This window comes from Galeopterus variegatus, unplaced genomic scaffold, assembly GCF_000696425.1.
Source record: "Galeopterus variegatus unplaced genomic scaffold, G_variegatus-3.0.2 Scaffold25, whole genome shotgun sequence".
Taxonomy (NCBI): Eukaryota; Metazoa; Chordata; class Mammalia; order Dermoptera; family Cynocephalidae; genus Galeopterus; species Galeopterus variegatus.
In genome coordinates, this window is record NW_007726136.1 from 828442 (window position 1) to 842949 (window position 14508).

General features: G+C 42.9%; 1 protein-coding gene across 1 annotated transcript in view; it reads left to right on the forward strand.

Moving 5' to 3' along the window:
- The window catches only part of ZZEF1 (zinc finger, ZZ-type with EF-hand domain 1), a 112747-nt gene that overhangs the window by 72323 nt on the left and 25916 nt on the right, over window positions 1–14508 (forward strand). The window contains exons 33-39 of the mRNA XM_008568744.1: window positions 1017–1146; window positions 3553–3691; window positions 5361–5526; window positions 6595–6857; window positions 7769–7941; window positions 11310–11460; window positions 12906–13045. Coding sequence (XP_008566966.1) covers window positions 1017–1146; window positions 3553–3691; window positions 5361–5526; window positions 6595–6857; window positions 7769–7941; window positions 11310–11460; window positions 12906–13045 — 1162 coding nt within the window. The remainder of the gene's footprint in view (window positions 1–1016; window positions 1147–3552; window positions 3692–5360; window positions 5527–6594; window positions 6858–7768; window positions 7942–11309; window positions 11461–12905; window positions 13046–14508) is intronic.

The following is a 14508-nucleotide window of genomic DNA, read 5'->3' on the forward strand; positions in this document are numbered from 1 at the left end:
AGAATGGGAGAAGAAAAGCAAGTGTTAAGAGGAGAGAATTGGGAGGAAATGAATGAATGAGTCAGCACTGGGACAGTTTTCACTCTCAGAAGAGATATTCTGGGGAAGAGGGATAGGATTAAACTGTCTCCTTGTTTACTAACTTCAGCCACTGCCCTGCTGTCACGGCACTGTTGGCAGAGAGAGGGACACAACACTGTGGGGGGCGTCAGCATGCTGGTTCTTCAGCTTTCTGCCTGCTCATTGTTTCCAGCTTTGTCTGCACCTCCATGGTACAGTCCTGGGGGGTGGAACCACACCCTTCACACCAATCCCTCGTGACACTTAGCCCAAACCTAAGTATGAGTAGGCCTAAAATCATTTTGTTGGAATGCATGCATGAATGTATGTGTTTGTTGGTTAGTAAATATTTTGTATTTGCTATCAAGCAAATCCCTTTGTGTTTAAAATTCTGGTTGCTAAAATAAACTGTAAACTGAAATTGTGGAAATTTATAATTTTGCATCTAAAAGGAGCTTCTGAGATCACCTACGTGAAACTCTTTATTTGAAATGAGGAAACTGAAAACCAGGGCTAAGTAATGTGCCAAGCTGGTGGCAGAGGTGAGGTCTCAGGCCCTCCTGACTCCCATCTTGTGCTAATTCTGCTAAGATGTGCTAGGCATGTCCAAATCAGATTTTTTTTTTTTTTAATCACTTTATTTGGTTCCAGTGCCTGGCACATAGTAGATTTACCACAATGGTTGTCAAGTGGAATTATGCCATCTAGGTAAACCTTTTAAGCTGTAATTTCTCACCCATTATCGTCTACTCTGGAAAGGGCTTCTCCCTTTTTATTGGTATAAATCTGTCAAATACCTAAGCAATCCTGGGGCTTTGAAAAGCAATTGACCTTTTCCCCTCAGAAGTTTAAAAATGCCCAATTTGTAAGACCCATAGGAAACAGAGTGTGCTAACCAGCTCTTTCCTTGGTTATTGAGGGAGGCATGCTTTTCTCTCTGTATGTCCTTCTTTCAGCCAATGGAGTGAAGAAGATGAGCTTGCTGATGCCAAGCAGAATTCAGAGTGGATGGATGAGTGTCAGGATGGCATGTTTGAAGCCTGGTGTGAAAAAATAGCCCAGGAAGATCCAGAGAAGCAGAGGAAAGTAAGACCTCTCAACTAGAGTCAACTGAAGTGATTTGCTAGGAGTTTGGAAAGGAAAGTGTTCTTGGGGGAGTGCCAGCAGGCTGTCTCCCAAGAGGGCTCCAGGTGGCATTCAGTACCTTAGTGTTTGGTTTTTCACATGAGGGGCTCTGAATCTTGATTTGACCACTCAGAGAGTGGCTCCCTCCCATAGAACTAGACTTACAGAAAATTGGCTCATGAGGCTGATATATAATAGTAGGTGCCAATTTATTAATTTACAGTGAGAGAATTACTGAAGGGCCTGGGCTCTAGTGGCCTTGGGGCGAGCACATTCTCTTCCTGTAGGCAGCAACATGGGAAGCCACATTTCCATCAAAAGGCTGCCTGGAAGCAACCATGTGTACACAGAATCAGAGTTACGTGATTCAGAAGTGTAAAGGCATCACGCTCAGATAGCCTGCATGTCCCTCTCCACACTGGGGGTTATATCTGTCACTACCACATGTGCCGGTCATCTGCTGCCTCAGATTCATTTATTTTCTAAGTATTGAGTACCTACTATGTGCCAGGCACTTTGCTCATATAGCACCTCTGCAGTGCTTGGATGGAGCACACCAACTGGGCTTCTGTGACGTCCTCTCTCTGTATGTTAATATCTTATTGAGAGCCATTCTGTAGTTCTGGGTTGACCTGGCATATTTGCTCTGTTTTACTACTGTATGGTGACTTACTGATTGAGCTCCCTCCTTGCTAGGCCTTAAAGATAAACCATACTGTAGCCTCCACATACTTTCCAGTAAAATAATTTATTTTCTCATGAAACAGTTCCTTTACTATCTCCCCAGAAAGCTGTTCTTTTTAAATGCCAGGAAATAATGCTCCTTTTGCAGTGTTTCCTATATCCATGAATACTACCATTGTCCAGCCACGTACCCAAGCTAGAGATTTGGATGTGGTTCTTGACCCTCCCCTTTTATTGACCCCCATTCCAGTCTGCCTCCTTTCTGAATACCTCTCAAGTCTGCCCACACTGCGCTCGCCATCCCTCTTACTGCTCAGTCCTAGCCCTCATCACCTGCCGTGGGGTTACTTCCACAGCTTCTGTCGTGGTCAGTCTCCCTGAATCTAGTCTTACCCCCTTCAGTCCATCTTTGCTCAGCAACTGGAGGAACTTTTAGAATGCTCAAATCTGACCACGTTACTCTTCTATTTAAAAATAGTAACTCGGGCCGGCCCGGTGGCGCACTGCTACAGTATGCCGCTTGGGAAGCACGGCGGCGCTCCCGCCGAGGGTTCGGATCCCACATACAGACCGGCCGCTCACTGGCTGAGCGAGGTGCGGGAGCAACACTGAGGGGTGCGATCCCGTAGCCGGCCCCGGTCCGGTACGGGCGCGACACTGAGGGTTGCGATCTGTTGCCGGTCACGAAAAAAACAAAAAGGAAAAAAAAAATAAAAATAAAAATAGTAACTCTTGGGCCGCCCCGTGGTGCTTGGGTGTGCAGCTGCTCTCTTGCCGCGGGTTTGGATCCTATATAGGGCTGGCCAGTGTGCTCACTGGCTGAGCGCGGTGCAGGCGACACCAAGCCAAGGGTTGCGATCCCCTTACCGGTCACAACAAAAAAAGACAAAATAATAATAATAATAATAAAAATAGTAACTCTTTAGACTAGGATTCAAGGTGCTTTATGGTTAAACCTTTCTAACTTTATCTGGTTATTTTCTCTCTATTGTATTCTACATTCTGTATCATTGCTGATTTCATAAACCCTTTTCTTGCCCTCTTTTTGCTTCCTATAGAATTTGTAATTCCTGGGGCCGGCCCGGTGGCGCACTGCTACAGTGCGCCGCTTGGGAGCGCAGTGGCGCTCCCGCCGAGGGTTTGGATCCCACATGCGGACCGGTTCCCGCTCACTGGCTGAGCGAGGTGTGGGGGCAACACCGAGGATTGCGATCCCGTTGCCGGTCCCGGTCCGGGCGCGACACTGAGGGTTGCGATCCGTTGCCGGACACGAAAAAAGACAAAAAGGAAAAAAAAAAAAAAAGAATTTGTAATTCCTTCTATCTGACATGCCCACCATGCTTACCCCCACCCAACTAATAGCTGTTTGTTCCTCAGGTGTCAGTTAAGGACTTATCTCCTCTGAAAAATCTTCCTTGACCTTTCTAATACCCTAAGGATAGCTGTCTGCTCTGTTCTCTGAGCCTCCTGAATTTGCCTGTCAAATCACTTATTAGGCTGCCTGGTCATCACCTGTTTGCTAGAGAGAATTCCCAGCTAGACACTAAGCTCATCATCTTCAAATCCTAGCACATACTACAATGCCTAGAACATGTTAAAGACTTATTGAATGAATTAATTGATTGATGAATAGTGGTCACACTAGAGTGTCTGTTGGCTAATTGTGTTTATTTCACCTTATAGATGCACATGTTTATTGCTCGCTACTGTGACCTGTTAAACGTGGATATCTCTTGTGATGGGTGTGATGAGATTGCTCCCTGGCATCGTTACCGGTGTTTACAGTGCAGTGACATGGATCTCTGCAAAACCTGTTTCCTAGGTAAATTTTATGGGCTGAGTATGCCATATCCAAAAGTAATAATTGTTTCTCTTTGCTGCGATCTTGTCATTTTTTAAAACTCCCATTATACTAAATAAAAATACTGCCCATTGTTGTTCTCTGGCTTGTTGGCAAATATGAGTCTTATCTATCCATCTAAATGATAAGCTCCATAGCTCTCTTATCTGACATCCTTCCATCTTTCATCATGCTGGATATAGGCACTTGATACACATCCAGGACCAATGAATGTACACTAAGGTACGTTTCCAAGAAATAGTTTTTGCTTTTGAATCATGCGGGTTTTTTTTTTTTTTTTAAAGATGACCGGTAAGGGGATCTTAACCCTTGACTTGGTGTTGTCAGCACCACGCTCAGCCAATGAGCTAACCGGCCATCCCTATATGGGATCTGAACCCGGGGCCTTGGTGTTATCAGCACCGCACTCTACCGAGTGAGCCACAGGCTGGCCCATGCAGTGTTTACAAGTAATGAAATACATAAAAAAGGAAACTTCAGAGATTCTTTAATACACTTGACTATAGGTGCTGAGGTAAAGCAGATCAACCCTAATGGACATTAGAGTGTGCATGGCCCATCAGTAAAAAGATGCAGGCCTGTCCTGGAATAATTTACAGTCTAGCAGGGAGACTGGACATGTCCATATACAGTCTATTCCAATACAAGAGAGTATGTGCTGAGTTATAAATGAGTGGTACAGAAAAGTTCAGCAGTAGTAGCAGCATTACTGCAGGGAGGTGGGATGATTATTGGTCTTTGAGGAGGGTCAGAACTGGGTGATGTGACGGGAACATTGAAGAGAGCGCAGGGATAGAGGAGTGAGTCTCTGTAGTGAGATGAGATAGACAAGCTTGAATGTCTGTCCAACTGAGTGATGGATTAAGACAGGTGGGGCTGATTGGACCTCAAGATACTCAGCTAAAGAATTTGAACAGTCTGCAGACAAAGGGGAGTGTTTTCAAGCAGGGTATTGACATGATCAGACCTGTGTGAGAGGAAGGTGGTTCATTCTGTGTAAGAGTTTCCTTCAGGAAGTCAGTCACAGTTCACAAGAGCATTAGAGCCTGGACCAGGTTTGTGGCAGTGGAAACAGAAGTGGCTCACATGAAAGGAGCATGAAGCAGAGTCCATGACAGAGCTTGGAGACCCTTGGACTTCGAGTGAGGACACCAGAGCAGCCAGTCTCTTTCATGACCATCTTCTCTCATTCCTTGGGTCTGGGGTGACGAAGTGTGTTTTCATCTATGATTCTGGAATGAAAGAGTAAGAACAGAAACCTGATTCCTCCTCAGTGCTTGTTAACAGGAATACACCCACAGGTGCTTAATATTTGTCAGAGGAGGGGCCATGGGAGACAGCTCACAAATTGGCATGTGGACTTGTTTCTGCCAAGCAGCGTTATGATGGGAACTGGTAATTTATTTGATCAGACTGTGGCACTGGAAAAGGGTTGGGTTAATCCACTGTGCCATTGCCTGGAAGTTCTGGGCCAAGAATCACCCTGGTCTGCAGAGGATGATGGTGGCCCCTGCCTTCCTGAGTAGTCCACAGGGAGCGGCTCTGGTTCTGGGATTGGTTTGACTTTGGAAATTAGCCCTTCCAGGAGCCTTTGCACTGTCCACCTTACACTGCTGTTTCTTTTCTCCAGGTGGGGTGAAGCCTGAGGGCCACGGGGATGACCATGAAATGGTCAACATGGAGTTTACCTGTGACCATTGCCAGGGTTTGATCATAGGCCGAAGGATGAATTGCAACGTGTGTGATGACTTTGATCTTTGCTACGGATGTTATGCAGCAAAGAAATACTCCTATGGGTACGCTCAGATTACCTATAGCCTTGTAGCCTTTTCTTTACGTGTTCCTTCACTTGAAAAAGGGGCTTCTTACTTTTTTAAAAAAAGATATTTTATTATTAAAAATTTCAAACGTGTCCAAAAGTTGAGAGACTGGTACAGTGAACCCTCATATACCCATTATCCAGTTTCAGCAATTAGGAAGATTTTTGTTATGTGTGCTTAGTTTATTCCTTTCTTTTTTCCTTTTTTAAAGTAATTTTTTTTTTTTTTTTTTTTCCTTTTTGTCTAGGGGCTTCTTACTTTTTTAAAAAAAGATATTTTATTATTAAAAATTTCAAACGTGTCCAAAAGTTGAGAGACTGGTACAGTGAACCCTCATATACCCATTATCCAGTTTCAGCAATTAGGAAGATTTTTGTTATGTGTGCTTAGTTTATTCCTTTCTTTTTTCCTTTTTTAAAGTAATTTTTTTTTTTTTTTTGTCTTTTTCCGTGTCCGGCAACGGATCGCAACCCTCAGTGTCGCCCCCGTACCAGACCAGGGACCGGCAACGGGATCGCAACCCTCGGTGTTGCTCCCGCGCCTCGCTCAGCCAGTGAGCGGGAAGCGGTCTATATGTGGGATCCGAACCCTCGGGCGGGAGCGCCGCCACGCTTCTCAAGCGGCGCACTATCCAGTGCGCCACCGGGTCGGCCCCTTTTTTAAAGTAAATTTTAAAGCAAATTCCAGACCTTAAATCATTTCCTTCCTACATACTTTAAAATCATCTCTAAAAATTATGGGCATTTTCTTACATTACCAAAATGCTATTACCACACCTTGCAAAATTCACAATAAGGAGTTCTTACTTAGCCTGGTTTCCCCAGTCTTCTGGGAGTTGTGAAATCCTGAAATGTTATGTCCAGCGTTTGTGTTTGTTCATTTTTCTGGGGAGAGGGCCCATGCCTCTCTTTAATTGTTCAATAACCACAGCCTAGAGGTAACTCTCACCTAGTTGTGACCAAGCTCATGCTCCTCTGAGGCCCTGTGCTCCTTTATGGAGCCTCACAAAGGCTTGTAGGCCTCACATGTTTCTTGCTTTTACAGCCATTCACCTACCCACAGCATCACGGCCCACCCAATGGTGACTATTCGGATCAGCGACCGGCAGAGGCTCATCCAGCCCTACATCCACAACTACTCCTGGCTGCTCTTTGCCGCCCTGGCTCTCTATAGTGCCCACCTGGCCAGTGTAGAGGACATGGACGGGGAGAAGCTGGATCCCCAGGCCCACAGCAGTGCCACCACCCTGCGGAGCCAGTGCATGCAACTTGTCGGGGACTGTCTGATGAAGGCTCACCAGGGAAAAGGTGACTGTTCATCACACACAGAAACCAAAACCAACCCTCAGCTGCTGGTGAAGGAAAAGCCCTGCAGAAGTAAAATACTATGCCTGGCTTAGAGGCAACAAGATCCGGTTTTCCAGAAGTGGGGCTCACCTTGGTGTGGAACTTAATTTTAAGTTTCCAGATGCATTTGAGAGAATTGTTGGCATTAAAGTGGCATTTAGTTTCTCTCAAATATTTACATCAAGATGTACAAAAAATTAATAATTAAAACTCTTGACATCTGTGGATGCAGTAGTAGTTAGTATTTGAATCTACCAAATTTTGCTGAAGATATACAGACTATTTTTTCACCTGGAGTGGAAATCCACTTTTACAAACTGTATTCTAGATGAAAGCTATTTGCAAGTAAAATAGTTTAGCAAAATATATAGATGATTCTGACTTTACTGAGGGGTGCTAGGGAGAAAATAACTTGAATGTTAAATTCTGAGATATTTAAATTTCTCTCAGTTAATGGATTCCCATTCTAGTTAACATTTGGGAATCAGACCTGTATTAGGTAGCAGGTCAGTAATACTAGTGCTTCAAAGTGATTTTGTTAGCCATTTACCAGTGGCAATTTAGAAATCTAGTTGTGTGGGGCTACTATAATATAATGTTTATGATTTTCTAAATAGATAATCTTGTTGTATCTTTTCTCTTCTGTTGTTAATAAAGTGCAGGTATCCCTCACTATCCAAACTTTCACCATCTGAGATGAGTAGCTAAATAAATTTAGATAGCTAGGGATGTTTGTATTGAGCACTCTTGGGTTTGGTTTGCATAGAACTCAGCCACCTATTTCTATATAGTGGCAAAGTGACTTATGGCATTTGCAGGAAATAACCTTTGCTATAAACTTATAACCATTCCCTTATTTGCTTCTCATATAGGTCTCAAAGCTCTAGCTCTTCTTGGTATGCTGCCAGATGGTCACTCTACCCCAGAAAATCAGGCCCTGCCAGTCATTGTGCCTACTCGAACATCAGAGGAGCAGCTAGAGAAGAAAGCTGCCCTGTTTACCACCGAGGAGTCATCAGAGGCAGGCCCTTTAATGCACTGCAGTGTAAATAGCAGTTCTTTACTACACAGAATCCAAGGTTGAGTTCGAGAGAGCCATTCACACAAGGCAGCATAGCAGAGACATTAAGAGCACAGACCCTAGACCCAGACTGCTGGGTTCAGATCTTTGCTCTGTCAGACCTTGAATGTGTTACTATAATCCCCTTGCTTCTGTTTTCTCATCTGTAAAATGGGGATGATAATAATTATATCTATAACATTAGGTTGTTGTGAAGAGTTACGTATATTACACACTTTGAGCTATTGTATGTAAAGTGCTAAGAACACTGTTCATAGTAAGATTCATGTCAGTGTTAACTACTCCCATTACCTGCCTCCTGGTGGTTTTTAAGGATTGAACAAGATTATGCACCTAAAGAAATTAGTTCCTAGCCCATGACGAGCACTGTATACCTGTAGCTCTTTTTATATTTAGTCAACATATAGGTCATACTAAATCTTTACTATTTACCAAGTAGGTACAGTAGTTTGCATATAGTTGTATAAATAGGAAAGCCTTTCTGCATCCAGATATAACCTGTGATAGTGACAGTAGATTGTTTTGTGGAAGAGTACAGCATGTCTTCTGTGATGCTGCCTCCAAAGCTTGACTTTATGCTGCATATGCCCCTGACTTTGCCTCATGAGCCACTGATGTTTCTGTCCTCTGTCTTTGTCAGGTTACTAGTTGAAGGATTCTCCCATTTGTTGGTTATAGCTCACTGGGATCCCATTGTCATGTAGAGGAAGACAAAAGCAAAGGTGGCCCACAGAGACATGAACATTTCTATTATCTTCATTCAGCCAGAGAGCCAGTAGAAGACAGGCCACGTAATCTCTGAGCTGTCGACATTTTTTAACACAAAACCCCTTCCCCCGGCAGCACTTGAACCACCCACAGATTATGGTGAGGGCAGAGAGAACATTATCAGGAAGGACAGGATAAATGATCAGTCTTCACCTTTGAGCCTGGGAATATTTGTATCTTCTTGTGAGCTCTCAGAAACATGCTACCTGTAGGCACTTTGCTCCCCCATTTATCTATTTATTCATTTATTTAGAATGGACTCATGGATTTTTTTAATTCAGCGGATTAAAATCTGTTACTTTTCAATATTTATTTATTTATTTATTTATTTATTTATTTTTGTCTTTTTTTTTCGTGACCGATAAGGGGATCGCAACCCTTGGTGTGGTGTCACCCACACCGCTCTCAGCCAGTGAGCGCACCGGCCATCCCTATATAGGATCCGAACCCGCAGCGGGAGCATCACTGCGCTCCCAGAGCCGCACTCTCCCAAGTGCGCCACGGGGCCGGCCCTCAATATTTATTTTGATGCTCAAATTGTCCCATGTTTGGCCAGTGGGAACTCCTTCCAGCTGGCTTTTGTGTCCTTTTGATATGTCACCATTATTCTTTGAACATTTCCTTAATTTTTGATACAGTAAGATGTTTCAGGTTTGTCTTAGGCTTTCCCTGCCAGGGGACTGAAGTGAGACTTTTTCCAAGGAGGTTCCAGGACATTATTTTTATTCTTGAGCTATCCCCACCTTTTGGGTACCCTTCCCTCCAGCAGCTGGCCACCCAGGGTATCCTGCCTCTGGTTCAATCCCTTGGTCTTGTAGCAAAGCTGCAGTTACTACCACTGTCCCTACAACAGAACCTGAGTGTTGCCACTATGATTGCCTTAAGGACCATATCCCACTGGGGCCCTGAGTACAGATCACTTGTTTTTGAACTCTCACATGCTTCTAGCCAATCCCAGGCCCTATTAAGGGCATCTACTCTCCCTCCAGTGACTAGAGATACTTTTTGTTTTAAACAATCGAGGAACTAACCTTAGCCAGAGGGCATCATCCAGAGGATTCTGTTTACAGTGGCCTCAGGTTGGTAACGAGGCTCCCTTGGGTGCAGTGGAGTGTACCTGCAGTGGCCCTTTGCAGTCCTGTATAATAGGAAAGAAGATAAAGACTAAATTTATTCACCAGAATTTTAGAATTATATTGTCTTCACAAAGTGCCGCGTGGTACAGGGAGTATTGTGTCTGAGGTCTTTCCAGAGGGTACACTTTTAACAAGGCAAGTAGCTCTCCCAGTGTGAGTCCCCTCTTAGGACAATCTTTTAACTACTGTGTTCTCAGGAGGAGATTGTGAATACAGTCTCCAGAGAGGGGAGAATAATTTAGTTGCCACTGGGAGATGGCAGTACCTTCTCCTGACTGTTTGGTGTTGCATAATACCCCACCTTTGGTTCCAAAGAGTCAAAGTCAAGTTTGGCCTTACCAGACTTGGACCTGGGCTACCTCTATCATGCACAGGAGACTTCTCACATTGCTTAGATTTGGCATGTAAGCATGTGTCACAGTAGGAAAAAAGTGCACTGAGGGCCCTGGGAGTGTAGGCCATCACTGGGGAGCTGTGATGCACCCTCAGGAGGTGTAGGCTGAAGGCTGTCACTTTGTTCAGCCGGGCAGCTCACTGCCAGACTCCTGGTCCCAGAAAAGTCTCCCAGCTCCATAGAGAGCCCCCTTTACAAGTCTCATTGCCAGAGTGGGATTCTCGAAAGGGCATCAAAGATATGCTTGTTCGATTGTTTTTGAGAACAACTAGAAAACAGTGCTAGAATGTGATAGAGAGGGTGTGAGTATGTACATCTTGGAGTAGTGTCTGGTTTTGTTTGATCAAGTGATATCTGTGATTGGTTTTGAGAACAACTACTACGTTAACAAAGGTAAACTCTATAGCAAACTGAGAGGAAAGATGCACAGCCCACAACTCTGTCCCACAGCCTACAGAATGCCAGTTTCTAAGTCAATAAAATAGCTTTGTCTGTGGCAGTGAAAGTGATATCATGTTTCTAGGCTTTAGATTCAATGTAGTCTTATCTTCATAATAATATTAAAGATAATATTAAGTATAAGATATAAAAAATTTTCTAATTATTCCATAAATATTTGTTTGGTTTATTCAACTGAAGGGGAAAAAAATGTGTGTCAAAGGTAGTCATCATAGTGTAATAGGAGGAAATTTGCAACTTTGTCTTTTCTTAAGGGAAGAACTTTCTATACTTGGCTTCCGAAAGCTAAATAGACTGTAGTAGAGGTGTGATATAGAACCATTGCTTGCGTGAGTGCAGGCTCTGACAGAGGGGCATTTGGAAGATGTTTGGGGGTATGTGACACAATGTTACTCTGTTAATTATAGTACAGATTTATTATAAGATACGAGTGGCCTTTTCTAATGGAATTCAAAAGTTTTTAAGTCTATGAAGACTGATTGGCTAATGATAAAAAAAAATCATATTATAAATACTAATGGAGTCAACTTTTGTTATAAGATTCCTTAATTCTTTTACCCTCACTGTTTTTCTAGGGAAAGAGAGTTGTTCACGAGGAAGTCAGACCTTTAGATTACAAGCAGAGAAATAAGGCAGATGAAGGTGTATCATTAATGAAGGATCCTTCATGCCAGACCCAAATTTCAGATTCACCTGCAGATGCTAGCACACCTACAGGACTTCCAGGTAAAGACTATTTGACCATTACCTTGACATTTTTCATCTTAAAATGCACAGATACCCGTCCCTGAGCTGTTTGTCGCACACGATTTGCAGTTAGTTAACAACCAAGAGTGTGTGGTTTCTCTGTTCCATTCAGATGGGGCTGATAACACTTTGAAAGTCATCTTTCCTTCACTTTGACTCCTTTACTACTTTATTCTCTGTATTTCCTGAGTGCTTTCTTTGTGGCAAGCACTAGGCTAGACCTGAGGGATGAAACAAGGACTGAATCAGACAGATAGAGACGTAGTTCCTGCCTTCATGGAGCTCATGGTCTACGAGGTTTTAGGACTAAGGTACACGTAATTGTAGTGTGAGGTGGAATTTGATTGTGCCCAGAAGAGAGGTATAAGTGGGTGATGACAGTGATTGGTATCTCTCTGGAGCACATTATATCCACATAAGGCCTTATAAAGGAAGAGATGTAGGGGAATTTGAATGTGCTAGGATCTTCAGAGAGGACGGGCATTCAGGGCAGAAAGAATAATATGAGCACAGGTCCCAAAGTGGGAAAACCCCAGATCAATACAGGGGAGAAAGCCCTTCTTGGCAGTGTTTAGGGATGGAGAGGAAAACTGGAAGATGAAACAAGAGAGGTGCTGTGGGACCCTCCTGTGGAGGGCATCAGCTGCCTGCCTGGGAAATTAGAGCCTCTCAGCCTGACAGCGGATAGCAGCAAGGTCAGAGCTGGATTTTACAATTGAGGAATGGTGAGATGGAGGTGCTCTGGGCTTGAAGAGATGGGAAGTGAGCCTCAGCCTCCTCCTCATGGCAGCCCAGGGAGGTGGGATCTTTCCCGTTGGCCTGCTCTATGATAGAGGCGGAGGTGAGGACCTGGCACTCTGCCCTGTCTGTGGGGCCTGCTCTCAGAAGTGACTGACACTCATCTCTGCAGTGTGTATAATTCGAAGTTCCTGAAAACAGTCTGACACTCCACGTCAGTCCAGGTCATCAAAATCAACTTGAGTCTGATTCCCCTGAGGGTCAACATCCTAGTTCACAGGCAGTTTATTCATTCATCAATTATTTATTAAGTACCTGCCATGCTCCAACAACATTTCTAGGTGCTCAAGATACATCACTGAAAGAAACAAAAATTTGAAGGGAAGACAGACAGACAATAAACAGACGATAAATGGTCTGTGAAAAGTGATTAAATGCCATGAGCACAAAAGAGCAGGGTCAAGGAGCAGGGAGGGCAGGGGGGTAGAGGGGCAGGCTGACCATTTAAATAGGAATCAGGGCAGGACTCCTTGAGAAGGAGACCTCTGAGCAGAGGCATGGTCAACAATAGCTTTAAAAGCCCCAACTTGATTCTGCAGTGGCACAAGGACAGTGCAGTGGTTTACTGGCCTCTTCACACATGTATAGAACCAGGCAAAATTTGAGTTTGGTATTTTATAATTCAGATGCTGAAAATTCAGAAGCGTCATCTCAGAAGCCAATAGAGGAAAAGGCGGTTACTCCAAACCCTGAGCAAGTGTTTGCCGAGTGTTCCCAGAAGAGGATTTTGGGATTACTAGCAGCCATGTTACCTCCCTTAAAATCGGTAAGAGACCAACAGCATTTTCTTTTTAAAAGAATGGGTGGTCTTATGCATAGAAAAAATTTTGGAAAGCTGTATTCAGTATATGCTGAAACAAACTGTTAATAGCAGTCTTCTCTGTATCCTAGATGGTAGGATTATAAATTATGATTATTTTCTTCTTTGACCCTGTCTATATTTTGTAAGTATGTATATATTACAAATTACTGTTTTTAATTATTATAGTCATCTTTTTCCATCTTTTTATTTTGAAATATATTTTACTTGAAACTTTTTAAGCTTATAGAAAACTGGAAAGAACAATGAATGAAGATCTTCACCTAGATTTGCCAGTTGTTAATATTTTGCTTTATCTCTATGCAGTCAAGTACTGCTTAGTGACAGGGATACATTCTAAGAAATGCACCATTAGGCTATTTTATCATTGTTCAAACATCATAGAGTTTACTTACACAAACCTAGATCGTAAAGCCTACTACACACCTAAGCTATATAGTACAACCTACTACTCTGACCGCCATTGCATATGTGGTCTGTCATTGACCGAAATGTCATTGTACAGCACGTGACTGTGTATCTATTTGTATTTTTTTCCTAAATTTTTGAAAATAAGTTGAAGCTATCATTAGCATCTTGCCCGCAATACTTCAGCATGTATCTCCTAAAAGTACATTATCCTATATAACCACAGTGTCATTATCATACTTTAAAATATTTAACACTGATAGAATAATTTTATCTTATATATATATATATCCTATATACAGATTTTCCCAGTTATCCCCAAAATGTGCCTTTCGGCTTTTTTTTTAAAAGTCAGGATCCACTTAAGAATTGCATCGCATTTAGATGTCATGCTTATGTCTCCTTTAATCTACTTACCTTACCTTTTTTTTTTTTAACTTTCATAACATTGACATCTTTAAAGAGTCTAGACAGTTTAGGTGTGTCTTCATGATTCCTTTTTATAGTTTTGCAGACCATTCCTGCTTATGTATTTTTTGTATATGAACTTTAGTATCATTTTATCAAGTTAAAGAAAAGATCCTGTTAGCATTTTCACTGGGCTGGCATTGAATTTATATATTAATTTAGAAATAGCTGACACCTTTACAACAGTCTCCTATTTTTTTCAGTAAACAGAGGAATCAGAGAGAACTAGTAGGATGCTGAAACAGGATTTCCCATGTTGGCAGGGGCTTGGGGAAGGGAAGGTGTCCCCAGGACCCAAGGTTTGGTTCTCAGGTCTCTGGATCCAGGAACTTTTTTTTTAGCAGTTTGCCTGGAGATGCTCAGACTCAGGGAAATCAACTTTGACATGGGCGTTGAGACTGGTTTATAAATCAGTCACAGTTCACAGAGACATGTGTCTGGCAGGGAAATCAATATGTAAAATCCATCCAGATGACCACATTGTAGCTCAGAAGGTAATCTGGTGCATGTGGAATTAGAATGAGGACAATAGG